The following is a 13,698-nucleotide window of genomic DNA, read 5'->3' as shown; positions in this document are numbered from 1 at the left end:
ATATCAGTTTCCTTAAAGAAACCTATCTCAGAAGAAAGTGTTACGATTTTGTTCATTAGGTATTCTATGTTTAAACTAATTCCTCGTTAAAAATTTTAATATGCTCCATCACTTATCTTATTTACTTGTCGTGTTTTTTCCAGTATTATTTTGTTAGTTGTGTAATATTTAAAAATTAGTTTATAGTATTTTTGGCTATGCGTATCCACACAATGTGTATTTGAATTAAAGTCTGCCTTCACTCGAGAGTAATAAAACCTCAAGTATGCGTACGATTATTCAATAATCTTCTAGCTATTCCCCATAAACCATTCATGTTAACAAGAAAATAAATTTTAGATTTTAAATTTTTAAATTATGCGCCAACTACCACGAAACAGGTATTTTATCTAGCTAATTATAACTACCCACGCAGGTAACTGTCTATATTTAACGATAATTACCGCGACTAATGACGTTAGCGCCATTGTTGGCCCCATAATCTTATAATTAGCACCCCATTACAAAGTTTTTCTCGAATTTTTTTTGTTCCGATTTTCATTTGGTCCTATTGAACTTAACTATGGTGCTGACCTATAATACAAATTAAATACCCGGCATTAGCTCTCAATATATTTATAATTATTACAAATTTAAGAAATAAAATTAAATATTTTTGGGTTTTTAAAATAGCCTGTGTACGTTTTTTTTTTTTTTTTTTTTTTTTTTTTTTTTTTTTTTTTCAATAAAAATTTATATAGTTTTTTCTGTAGGAAATTGTTTAAGTTTTTTTTGTACCAGTTAATGATTGCAAACCGATTATAATTAATTATTTTTTGTTTTGTATCTGTGAGGAAGTTCGAAAATAATGTAATCATGGAGTGAATGGGGAGGTTGAGTACATGTAGCCTTATTAGCCTTACTTGGTTTATTGATGCAATGAGTCTTCATTGGTAGTAGCCATATTAAAAACAACGACACCAGTGGCCCTTATTGTTTTGAGCAGTGGTAGTTCTGGCCTCTCTTGCACCCGGGATAAAATCTTGATTAGTTCTTCTCTTGTCTTCCAAGAAGTTTTAAGGTCAAATTTTAGCGAAGTTTTATTTATTAATAAAATTGTTTTCAGTTTATCATTTATTTTTTTGAGTATTTTTAATTTATTATTTAAAATATTGAATCATTATCAATTATTTTAATTTAATCATTTCAATTATTATTATTTAATTAGTAGTTATTCAACCTTTTTTTAAATTTATTTTTATTTTATTAATTATTTTCATTCATTTACTGTGCCTTCTACTTTATTCAAAAAATTAAATTTCAAAAATTGTAAAATGATTATAACCGCTAGATTATTTATTTGAAATTTTGCGCCCCTGAAATTTTTACACCCGGGGCAAGTGCCCCCTCTGTCCCCCTCTAAAACCGTCTCTGGCTTAGAGAAAGTGGCTTTGTATATATAAATTCTAACTACATTTTTATGACAGGTGGTGCTCAAGACAACAATGACATATGGGGAGGCTGTCTGGAAATCACAATAGAAATGAGCTGCTGCAAATACCCACTAGCTGCTGAGCTACCTGGGCATTGGGAGGATCACAGACTAGTAATTCTTTTAAGCATTAACCTTCTCAAATTTATATGTACCAAACCGGATTATAAGCTTTTTTTTTGTTCTGTATTTCAATTTTGTGTATACTGTGTAGTAGGTCAGAGGAACTAAATTATTTTTTCCCATTATCTACATATAAAAATTTTGAAAACGGAAATCAGTTAATACATATTAACATAGTACTATTTTCCTCAATTTATAACTCCCTCTGTAAAAACTTGAAGATAAATAATTAAGTTTTTGGGCATACCCCCCCCCCCCTCCCGGGGTGATCCCGGATTTTTTTAGGGGGGCGACCAAAAGGGTGTTCCTAAAATAAAAAATTTGGGGGGGGGAAATGGGTTTTGCCGTAATATGTTCGTTTGATGCTAGTTTAAGTGAAGCAAAATCTAGATAATTAACTAAGTTAGCCTGCTTCATACGCCACTAGGGGGGTGCCCCCTGGATCCGCCACTGCCTCCCCCCCCCCTACAAATAGTACAGTAGAATTATTGTCAAAATTTATGTTCTTTAAAAAGTAATGTGGGAAACTAATCGGAATCCAGGGAAAATTAAAACACATACCCTTGGGTGGCTGAACAGATGAATTTAACCGTTGCCACCTGTCAGACCAAAGATTTAAGCAATCACATTAGTCTCTTGGTAAGAATATGACTATAGCCCGCAGACGAACTGGGGGGAAGCAGAAAAGCAGCGGCTCGGTCTGCTGCATAGCTTCCAAGTTGTGGAAAAGTCACGTAACTTACAAGAATAGGTCTATAGCCCTAATTAGGGCCCGATGAGGTGTTTTCAATAGCCCATTCCAGCCCCTTCCTTACTTCTAAGACCTGGAAGATTCTTTGAAAATTGCTCTGAAAATCTCATAATTCATTGACCTTTGACATCTGGTATAATCAGTATGTTATTTTCTGAGGGATTTACCATTTGATCCCAACCTCACGAAACTATCTATCCATGATTAAACTCTAAAACTATCTGTTTTAAAATTATCTTCATAGTTTAAGTTTTTATATACACCTAAGAGTGATGAAACTGAGAGTGAGCAAAAGTTCGAAGCTATTGAACAGAACAGTCTATCCTGTCCCTGCCCCTCGGGACTTTGAACATGTTATAATTTTTCATTTACTTTCAATGCCATAGTGATATTTAAAAGAAGAAAAAGGCTGGAATCTAGTCACATAGATTTTAAACAATAATTAATTTTTTTGTAAAACGATACAAGTTTCTAAAACAAACAATAATGGAACTTTATAGTGTAGTGACTTATTTAAGAAGATTAATATATATTATTAAGTGTTTGTAGGAGAGGGGGGCCTCAGGCCATGGTCTACGGAGGAATACAGCGAGGTTCATCCGTCTCCAATGACTCCTAAATTTCGCACATACCAGGGTGCTTACCATTAAGAAAACACTTAACACACATGACTATTCCCCCCCCCCCCATAAAATACAAAATTTTACGTTCGAAAAGGGACCATTCGATTGGAAATTGGAAGGGCTTGTGCTCTTTTTTACATCTGAAAGTGAATGGAAGGCATCTAACACCCCGTCCACGCCCACCCTTTCCTCACACACATCCAATTAAAATTTTGAGAGAGCTATTTTGTTCAACATAGTCGCCAGATCTGGAAAATATGTCTCTGAGGAGGACACAGCCCTTAAGGCAAGCATTGTAAGTTATGCCCTGGGGGCATATAAGGTTTTTATAGAAAGTATTGTCGTAGAAACTTTGAAAGCGGCTAATTCGATTGGAAATTCAACGGGATAGTGCCCTTTTTAATAGTCGAAAGTGATTGGAGTGCAACTAACCCCCCTCTCACGTCCACCATTTCCCCACACACCTTCAGTAAAAATTTTGAGACAGATTTGTTTTTAAGCGTAGTCCATAGCTATGGAACTTCGGTAACGGAAGTCTACTCACACGCCACCGCACTTAGGGCACGGGGTGTAAGTTATGCCCTGGGGGTATCAAAGCTCTTTATAGATACTGTTGTCATAGACAAGACAACAAGTTATACTATTATGGGACATTTACATGGCGCTTGAACTTGGTTCTAGGCGACAGTGAGTTGAGGGCAACTAAACCCCCTCGCACCCCCTTCTGGCCACCCAAACAACCCCTCCGCATTTCGAGAGAGACATTTTTTTAACAGGCGTTGTCAGGTATTTACATTGGGTCTTAGATGATGAGACCCCCCACAGAGTCCACAGGTTAGGTGGGGTAAGTTCTGCCCTGGGGGGCTATAAAGTTTTTATAGAAAGCGTCGTCGTAGAAACTTCAAAAAGGGCTCATTTGATTGGAAATTCAAAGGCCTAGTGTTTTTTTTAATATTCGAAAGTGATTGGAGGGCAAATAACCCCCTGTTACGCCCAACATTTCCCCACATACACCTAATCAAAATTTTGAGATGGCCGTTTTGTTCAACGTAGTTAAAAGTTCTGGAAATTAAGTCTGAGAGGATGACAAACCCCCCACACCTCTCAGGGCAAGGGTCGTAACTTGTGCCCTGGGGGCATTTAAGGTTTTTATAGATAATATTATCGTAGAAACATCAAAAAGGGCTCATTCGATTGGAAATTGAAAGGGCTATTGCCCTTTTTAAGAGTAGAAATTAATTGGAGGGCAACTAACCCCCTCTCACACCCACCATTTCTCCAAACACATAGAATCCAAAATTTTGAGATAGTTATTTTTTCAACGTCGATGAAATTTCTGGAAAATGAGGTCTTTTGTGGAGGACAACCCCGCCACACCACTCATGGTGAGGGTGGTCTGTTAGGCCTTGGGTAGCTCTAAGGTTTTTATAGAAATTTGTGTCGTGGAAACTTCAAAAAGGGCTCATTCGATTGGAAATTGAAAGGGCTAGTGCCCTTTTTAATAGTCGAAAGTGATGGGCGGACAACTATCTCCCCTCTCACGCCCACCATTTCACCCAACACATTCAATCAAAGTTTTGAAAGTTTGCCAAAAATAATCAGAGGGCGAATGCCCTTCCCCCTTCCACGCCCATCATTTCCTCAAACTCCAAAACAAACAGAAATTAAAAGAAATAACAGTCAGACTCAAAAAGAGTAGAAATTAATATGAGTAGGGTTCTAAACCCCTATGCTTTCTAAAAGAAAGAATATAATTTGTACTTTTCTGAAAAAAATTCTTTTAAATGTTTTCAGTTTTACAACTTTAGTAAATAAAAAATTGATTAATTTTTCAAGAAATAAATATCATAATATATATATTAAACTTAAAAAGAGAATTTTTTAATCAAATTACTTATAATTTAGAAAAAGTTTTTTTTTTTAATAAATAAATTACCATCGATAAAATTCTAATTATTTTGTATGAATTTTATTTTTATATTAAAACTATACAATAAGATGTTTTCACGTCTAGTTTTTAAAAAATTTTATATCTCATAAAATTATGACAGTGTTAATCCAGTCATAGATTTTATGTTTTAGACACTGAACCAACTTACTTTAAATAAAAGGTACTTCTAATGCATGTATTTCAAGCAGGTTTTTCCAAGTATATCCTTTTTTCTTCTTTTCTATATACCCAATCAATGCGTTATTTTAAGTTTAATTGTGTTTAGAATATGTTATTAGAGAGACTTATAAACTTGTTGAGAGAGCTGCAAATTAGCATATGCTTCATTTAGAGGCTATTAAAGTGATAGTTTTGAAATGATGTTTCTGAAACCTCTCAAATTATAATTCATATCTGTCAGAGAAATAAAATATTATGAAAAAAAATAACTTTCAAAGACTTTAAACTGGGTATTTTTTTCTTCTTTTTTTTTAATTTAAATTTTATAAATACAATTTAAATAAGTAAAATAAGTATATTTTATTCAACTCGCTAATGTTCAAATTTTAAAATTTAAATAACACAAATAAACTCATGATTTTAGTTTTTTGTTGATAAGGCACAAAGTTATTTTTTCTAAAAAAGGTATCAGAGAGATAGGGCAAAGTGTTTTTCAGAAATCTCGACCGCGAGATCTCAGACCTCAGTACCATGACGCTATAAGAATTTTCTAAAATTAGCTCTATAAAATAATTAATTTCGTTTTCAATTCCTTTGCCACAGGAGCCTATTACATTTTACTCTTTCCTCTTCTTCAAAATCCTGGGGGAGGGGGGGGGGTTAGAACAAGGGCCCTTAAGGTCAGTGAAAAAGATAGCGAAAAACGATAAATGATCCTCTTAGTACCATAAAGGCAAAGACATACTAAAGACAACTGATCTGTTTCTGTGGATGCTTGAATTATTTACGCCTGTCTTAGTTTTAGCAACTTTTTTTTTAAGACGCTGGATTTCAGCTGGGGGGGGGGAAGGCAAAATTTTGTAAGGGGGTGGGTAGTTCCCCCTGCCCCATAGCAAGTTACGCCCCTGCTTCCATTCCTCCATGCTTCTCGGGTCTCGCTGATATTTGCTCCCATTTTTCTTGAATGGAAATACCACTGAGTCGAAGATAAACTTAACGGTAAAAAATATTTTATAGTTAGTTGAGACACCAAAAAATGGAACTGGCGTATTGAGGTCGTGCATGTCATTCCATGGAAGAATCTAGTTTGAAATTTGAACTTTAGTAATTTTCCCAGTCTCAATTCAGAGTAGAAGGGCTTTCCAATTTGTTTTCTAATTTCTTCCAATGAGAGAGTAAAGAGGACAGGAGGAAACATCTCCTCAGTGAGCAAGCAGACTTTAATAAGTACGAGATAAAATAACAAAGATGTGGGTATCCTAACTTCGAGTGAGGACGCATAACCACTATCCTATAAGTAAAATAGAGCTAAAAATTGAAAAAAAAACCTTCATAGCCGAGTAATTAGCATGAGAGGCTTGAAATTATTTGTCCTCAAGGACAGCAGTTTGAAGACTGGTGCCGCTGGTTCTTTGTGGGCCGGTGGTCATATCTGGGTAGAGAGGACAGGTGTACGAAGGCTCCGGATGCCCCCCCCCCCCACTGCACTTCTTGGCTGGTGACTCATGAAACGAAGATCAGCAGCACCACTGGTAGGGACTTTACAGCCCAATGCCGTATTCTGTAACTTTTTTTTGTAAGTAAAACAAAATACAAAAGATCAATTTAGTATTTTTTTTTTTTTAAGACAAGTTACATATTTATTAATTAATTAAAAATGATATATGACTTAATTGTTTTTTGTGACAAAATATAGTTTAAACTTCGTTTCAAAGAACGTAAAAAAATACATTCTCTCCAGAGCTATCATTTACACCTTTTGTAAAAATATTTAAACAGTGATTACTGAAACCACCCGATCACTTTCTTTTTTAGGCTTTGCTCCAACTGCTTGGTGAGGCTCGAAGAGGGGTCCGTGGAATGACAGTAGACGGAGAAGGAGTTCCTATAGCCTTGGCTGAAATGCGCATACGAAACAGGGATGTTGGAGTAGTACTAATGTAGTGTTTCAGTTAAGTTGAAATTGCCCCTAAACATTCCCTGAAAATTTCACCTTAACATTGTTAGTCTAACTAGAGACAACTCTTGTGAGACTAATAATGACCTCATCCTTTTACTAGAAATTCAAAATAAAATGGAGGTTGCATATGAAGGAGCATACCAGGTACCATATTGGAGAAATTCCCCTGGCCCTTGGTTTAGATGTGTTTCATTATGATTTTAGTATCTAACAGAAACCAATCAACTAATCAACTTACCTTTCTTATTCATATCGTACACATTCAATTACGGTTATTTCATTTTCTTCAAGTTGTTCTTCTTCTACTAAATTTTGCAACAATTCAGTGGCTTTTTGGTCTATATCACTGTTGTATTTCAATGGTATAAGTATAGGATTTGTTTTTCCTAAAACTCTTGTACCACAGATAAAATTACTCTTATGAAATGTAAGACTATGTCTTGAGCCATGGGGTCTCAAATATTTATAGTCAAATGTTTCAATATAATTTAGAGACACATCAATAAGAGTATGTATTTTTGCAGATTATCTTAAGCTATCGCTGAGATAGACGTATTGACTGGAGTCAGATGTTTTGTTGTTTTTAACTTTTACTACAGATAAAGTCCTACGAAAGTTTTTTAGGATTGATGGAGCAGAGTATGATGTACACCAGCAAAAGTTGGACTGATCAATTGCCACCAACATTTCATTCATCTTGTCCACATTTGTGAAGTTCAAAATATCTGAAGAAATATCATCGCAAAACACTTTAAATTTAGTACTTAAGTCAAAATCCTTAGTCTGAAATGTTTTGTTCGTGTCAATGTCAATGAAACTTGCACTTGCACCATCACTTGCACATGCACTTGCACCATCATAAAATTTTTGGCTGATAAATTTTATAAACTCTTTATTTGGACCTTCATCTTCCTTCTTCAACTTTTTAACAGGAACTTCTTCCTTCTTCAGTTTTTTCTTTAAAAGTAGGCTTTCAATTGTCTGCCAGAAAATTTTCTTAATAAACTGAAGTGTTTCCTGATTTAGATGGAAAACAAGAATACATTCATTCATTATTCCACTATTTTGCTTGTACTGCAGCAAAATATCAAAATATACATCAACCAGTTTCATTAATAATCAGTAAGTTTTTCCTGGCCCAGGTAGGCCAATAATATGTAGATATGGTTGGTCACTTTCTACAATCACTTTTTGCAAAGGAGTCAAAAATATTCCTGCAATGTCTCTGTTCTCTGACTTTTGTTCTTTTTTTAATTTGTATTCTTGGTTCAACTCCTCACGTACATTAAGATTTTCGACTAAGGTACTCCACTTTGTACCGGTTACATAATAATTACCATAGAACCTGAAATAAAAGTTTAGCAATCATTATCTTAGGGTTCAAAATATCCACAAAGTTCCAACACATTTTATAAAAATGTACCGAGAAAATTTGGATGCTCCAGCTTAAATCTCCATGTCATAAGTCTCCTCCCTCCAGATGTTCTAACTCTTCAGACACGAATTGTAAAAAAAAAAATCAAATCACAGTTTTGTGTTGTTATGAACAATGCTCATGCAGCTTTGCCCTGTGATGAGTAACAAGCAGTTGTGACTATGATAGTAGTGAATTTTAATCTTAACAAAAAATTACAGTAATTAGAACCTCCAAATCAAAAGATATCTCTTCAAAGATTCTACATACAAGAGATTTTTTTGCATAATACTTTAATTAATTTTTATAGAAATTTTTTTATAATAAATATATTTTAGGGTCAAAGAAATTTTGAAAAAACTTTTCCAAAGAAACCGACGTGTAAAAAATCAAATAGCCATATTCAAACATAAATGAGCCTAATTAAAGTTATATTGCGATTCAAATAAAGAAAGTACAAATACAGATATAAGAACAAAAGAAACCCAAAACAAAAAGAAAATAAAAGAATTTATAGTAAAATGAAAATAAAGACTTAAGTCTAAATATCAAGACTTAAAACAAATAGAAATCCCTTAGTCTCTTGCTCTTCCATCTAAAGTTTCATAATGCTATGCTGAAAGCTTTTGTGGGCTCAATAAATTTGTGACCAATTGTCTTTTAAGTTATTTAAAATAAAAATTGTACTATTAAAAGCAAAGATACATTAGAAAAATGTTCCAGTGCTGAGATATTACGAAAATCCTTTTTTAGTTTGTTCAAGTCGGCCTTGTTTCAGAGCAGTTTTTCTTTAGGGATTAGGGAAAATCTCATACTTCAGCAAAAAAAGGAGTGTTAGGCAAAAAAAGGAGTGTAATTAAGAGAGTTCTGAGGTTAAATCCATCCTAAGCTAAGATTCGAAGCACAAGTCTGAGATTTTTTTTTACACTTAGGTACTCCTCTGCCCATAAGAAAATCAGAAAATGTTTACTCGAAATCTTGTTAGATTTGACCCTTTTTTTCAGTTGTCTCTAAGACTTTCTAAAAAAATCTCCAGAAACTGTTTTCTTTATTTTGAAAAACTCTGGTTAATTAACCAACCTGGATAATAATTACTTATAATAATTGAAATATAAACAGTAATGATTATCCAGGCTGGTTAATTAACCAGAATTTTTCAAAAAGATGTTTTTTTCTTTACCGTATGTTCCAGGGTTGAGTATAAAACCAAGAAGAATATTACAAAATTATGATTTAAGGGTAGCTTTAAAGAGTAGTAGTACTACTCTTGCTTTGTACTAATCTGTTGGATTTTTTTTGGAGGGGGTTTTGCTCAAAGATTTTTTTCGGGGTTTGGGGGGTTACACACAAAAAACCCTCAAAAAAAACAAGTTTGTTTAAATCCATTTTTGAAATTTTACGAGAAAAAAAAACGTTTCGGGGGTGAGGGTTTCAAACTCCCCCCCCCCCGCGGGGGATGACCTTGGGTGTTTGTTGTGCTGTTTATTGTCTTTATTCTAATCCGGTTACTTGTGTTATTACCAAATAAATTTGAACAACAACATGTAGTGCTTATTAGTTCTGGCCAAGTTGTGGCAACTATTTTGCGACTTAAATCCAAATCTACTGACTTTGGTGGAATATCTCTGGAGCATACTAGGAGGGATTCTAATACATTAGCTATTCGTCTACAATTGCTTTTTGAAATGTGTTAGTCCACATCTTTAGAACCTGTTTTTTTTCCGATGTCCACCATCTTCAGTCTTAAAGAGAAATAAAGATCCTTTATCTTGCATTTCTTACAGGCCGATTACAGTGGAATTTAATCCAAGTTCGCTTTTTGAATAATTTGTTACCATTAGTTGAAAACATTTTAATTAGGGATCCAACCAGTTTGTTTTTCAATTCAAACTTAGTTCCTAGTATGCGCAACGGACACTGGCTAAACTGCTTATGAGTACCCGAAATAAAAGATTAGATATCCATTTGTGCGCATTGCATCTCTCCAAAGCATTTGACAGCATTTCACACGTCCAACTGTGACATTCTTTGCAAATCTAGGCGCTAAATCATCTCTCATAAATGTTTTTCGATTTTGGTATGATAATTTTTACATTAATCTGAAGCTAGAGTATGGCTTTGTTGGGAACGTTGCTATTAATTCTGTAGCGTCAACACTCAATTTGAACTTTCAAGGAGTGAATTTATTTCCATGATTTTACTAATGTATCATATTTAGCGTATGCCGATGATCTGCTACTCATTAGTCAAACAAAATCGGCACTTGTGAACTTTGTACAACTTTTTTCTAGTATTTTATGTGATGTAGTATTCAGACTTAACACCGAGAAGTGCAAGAACCTCGGTTTCAATAGGAAAAATAGTTTTGTTCCCTTACTGTGTCTATTTTATCGGTTCGTTCGGTTGCTATTATTAAGTGGCTAGGGAGATGTATATTTTGCCTTCATTCTGATCTATGGTAGCTCACGTTCTGCAGGAAACGGCAGAAAAAAATCAAATAGTATATGCAAGAATGGTTCATAATCGTGGTCATTATTACAGACAGGCAGAAAAGCCCCCCCCCCCCTGAATACGGTCTTGTACTACTTATATTACTATTTGACTTAAACGGTATAGCAAAGGCTTGTTCAAAATGCTGCCTTTAGTCTTGGACTTTTTCATGAGCTGACTTTGCTATTTAGTGTTTAAGTTATTTTTCGTTCAAAATTTTACGTTTTTTTAAAGGTTTTTTTTTTTTTTTTTTTTTTTCTTTTGTTCTCTTTGTACTCTTCTTGTTTTTTGTACTAAGTCGGTTTTTTTGTAATAAATTATTATATAATATAAGTAATAATATATATATATAGTAATAAATAAATTATAATGATACATTATAATATAATTATCTTAAATTACTATAATGACAATAATAATAAATTTATTATTAATTTATTAGAATAAATTATTATTATTGTCGGAAGGGATACATAGAATGATTTCAATTGTTGGGAATCCATTTTTGTTCAAAGTGAACCTCACACAATTTTGCCACACGCTATTATTAATATAACCTACAAGAGCAAAAGCACTGCAATCTTTCTCAAGCGCTGAGTTGTTCGTAACGAAAGTCCGAACAAAACAGAAAAAATGGAAAAGAGAAAGAAATTCATTTCAAACGCCAAACGTTACTAGACACAATATGGTTAATGGTCTCGAAAACAATGGATGATAATTATACTAGGATATTTCAGACCCTTCTTTGCAAAGAAAAGAAAATAAAAGAAAATGTTTTCTTGTTATTATTTAAGATTTAATTTTTAATTTTTCTTTCTTAAAAAAAAAAAAAAAAAAAACTATTTAATTAGTAATCGAGAAATTAAAGCAACATAACACAAAAACAGAAAAAAATGCAACACAACACAAAAACAGAAAAAAAAGCAAGAAAAGCGAAGAACGTAAATCAATAAAACAACATGTGTTAAAAGTAGAATACTAAACTGGCATAACTGTTCATCAAACTTTCCAATTCGTTTAACTACTTCTTGTAAAGAGATAATCACGCAACATATTTAAATTCAAACATTATTTTGGGCCCGTAATCAGAAATTTTAGATTCTCAATTTTATTGCCGTTTTTTTTTAATCTGAGTTGTTATACTCATCACTGTAATCAAGAAAAATGGTTTTAATTAATGCTTTTTTGACAAAACTTAGAAGAAAACGATAATTAAAAGAAGAAGAAAGAAATGAAAAGAATAAATACGTTTCAATTTAAGTTTCCAGACGTCGGTCTGGTCACAATGCAGAAATTTAGTATCTTTGGGTAGGTCACAGAAAAAGAATACCAAAGCCAAGACGTAAACAACTGTTAAACAAAAATTCAAGGTAGAAAAATAATTATTTTCTTTAATAAAATAAGTAGTTCTGCAACAGAACAAATGTTTTATTATTTTTGGTCTAAACCGAACACCAAAATACAATGATTGGTATTCCAAACAGATTACCAATAAAGAATGATGAAGTTCCTATCCAAAAGTTACAGACAGGTATGCAAAAATTCATTTTGGAAGCGTCGGACCGAACCCCCGAATCCGAAAATTACAAATGAATTCTTTTAATATTAAAGGTATTATGGGAAAGAGTAAAACTATGAGATTTTGATAATTACTAAGATATTTTTTTCTTCCAACAAAAAAAGGTTATAAGTTATTTTTATAGCAATTTCTATATGAAAAATCCACATATATATATATATATATATATATATATATATATATATATATATATATATATATATATATATATATATATATAGGAAACATGCAATCATAAATGGGGTCGTGAATGAAAAAAAGTTTAGGAAGCCCTGCTCTAGACAATTCAATCCCGGTGAAAATTTACACCGGACAATTACTCTTAACCATTCCGTGCGTAAAATTGAGACGGAAAACAGAAAGCAAGACATATGAAAATAATTATGTATAAGAATTCTGGCAAATTCCCCCAGTGTATAATTTCCCCTGACAAGTTCACTCGCTGGAAACTTCCCTCCCCTTGGAAAATTCCCACGTGAAAAAAAATAGCAGAAAATTTGCCCCCCCCCCACCCAAAAATGTATGCCTACACCCCAATAACAAGTAATATGCGCAAATAATGGGCAAATTTTAGAACTTAGACCCTTCCCCTTGGGCTGTGGGGGGTCATGTTAAACCCAAAGGCATAGTTATTGGGCTTTTAAACTATGATAAAGAAAATGGTTATCTCAAAATTTTGATCGGACTATTTTTGAGAAAAGGGGCGGGGGAGGGTGCCTAATTACCCTCAAATTTTTTGGTCACTTAAAAAGGGCAATAGAAATTTTAATTTCCGTTCAAACTAGCCGTCTCCCAATATTCTAGGACCACTGGGTCAAAACGATCACCCTTGGAAAAAAAAACAACAAATAAGCACGCATCCGAGATCTTTCTTCTAGCAAAAAATACAAAATTCCACATTTTTGCAGATAGGAGCTTGAAACCTCTACGGTATGGTTCTCTGACACGTTGAATCTCTGAATCTGATGGTGTGATTTTCATTGAGATCACTTGACTTGTAGGGGCTATTTTCCCTTATTTCAAAAATCAAGAAAATTTTCTCAGTAACCTTTGATGGGTATTACTAAACTCAATGAAATTTCAGCATAAAAATCCAATTCTTTTGATGTATCTATTTGTATCAAAATTTTGTCTTTTAGAGTTTCGGTTACCATTGAGCCGGGTCGCACCTTACTTA

At 33.5% G+C, this 13,698-nt stretch overlaps 1 protein-coding gene across 2 annotated transcripts in view; it reads left to right on the top strand.

Moving 5' to 3' along the window:
* Positions 1–7,493, top strand: part of LOC148944479 (carboxypeptidase M-like) — a 52,785-nt gene extending 45,292 nt beyond the window's left edge. The window contains exons 1-2 of one of the 2 annotated variants that reach the window (XM_089100127.1): positions 1,392–1,585; positions 6,894–7,493. In XM_089100127.1, the coding sequence (XP_088956253.1) occupies positions 1,460–1,585; positions 6,894–7,022 (255 nt within the window). In that variant the 5' untranslated portion in view covers positions 1,392–1,459 and the 3' untranslated portion in view covers positions 7,023–7,493. Of the gene's footprint in view, positions 1–1,391; positions 1,586–6,893 lie in introns of those variants that run through there. The other variant, XM_089100128.1, reaches the window with a different exon arrangement.
* The last annotated feature ends 6,205 nt before the right edge of the window (positions 7,494–13,698 follow it).

This window comes from Artemia sp. Qi Xiang Cuo, chromosome 14, assembly GCF_049724085.1.
Source record: "Artemia sp. Qi Xiang Cuo chromosome 14, ASM4972408v1, whole genome shotgun sequence".
NCBI classification, from domain to species: Eukaryota; Metazoa; Arthropoda; class Branchiopoda; order Anostraca; family Artemiidae; genus Artemia; species Artemia sp. Qi Xiang Cuo.
The sequence above is the reverse complement of the archived record's forward strand: the minus strand, read 5'-3'. Positions and strand labels throughout refer to the sequence as shown.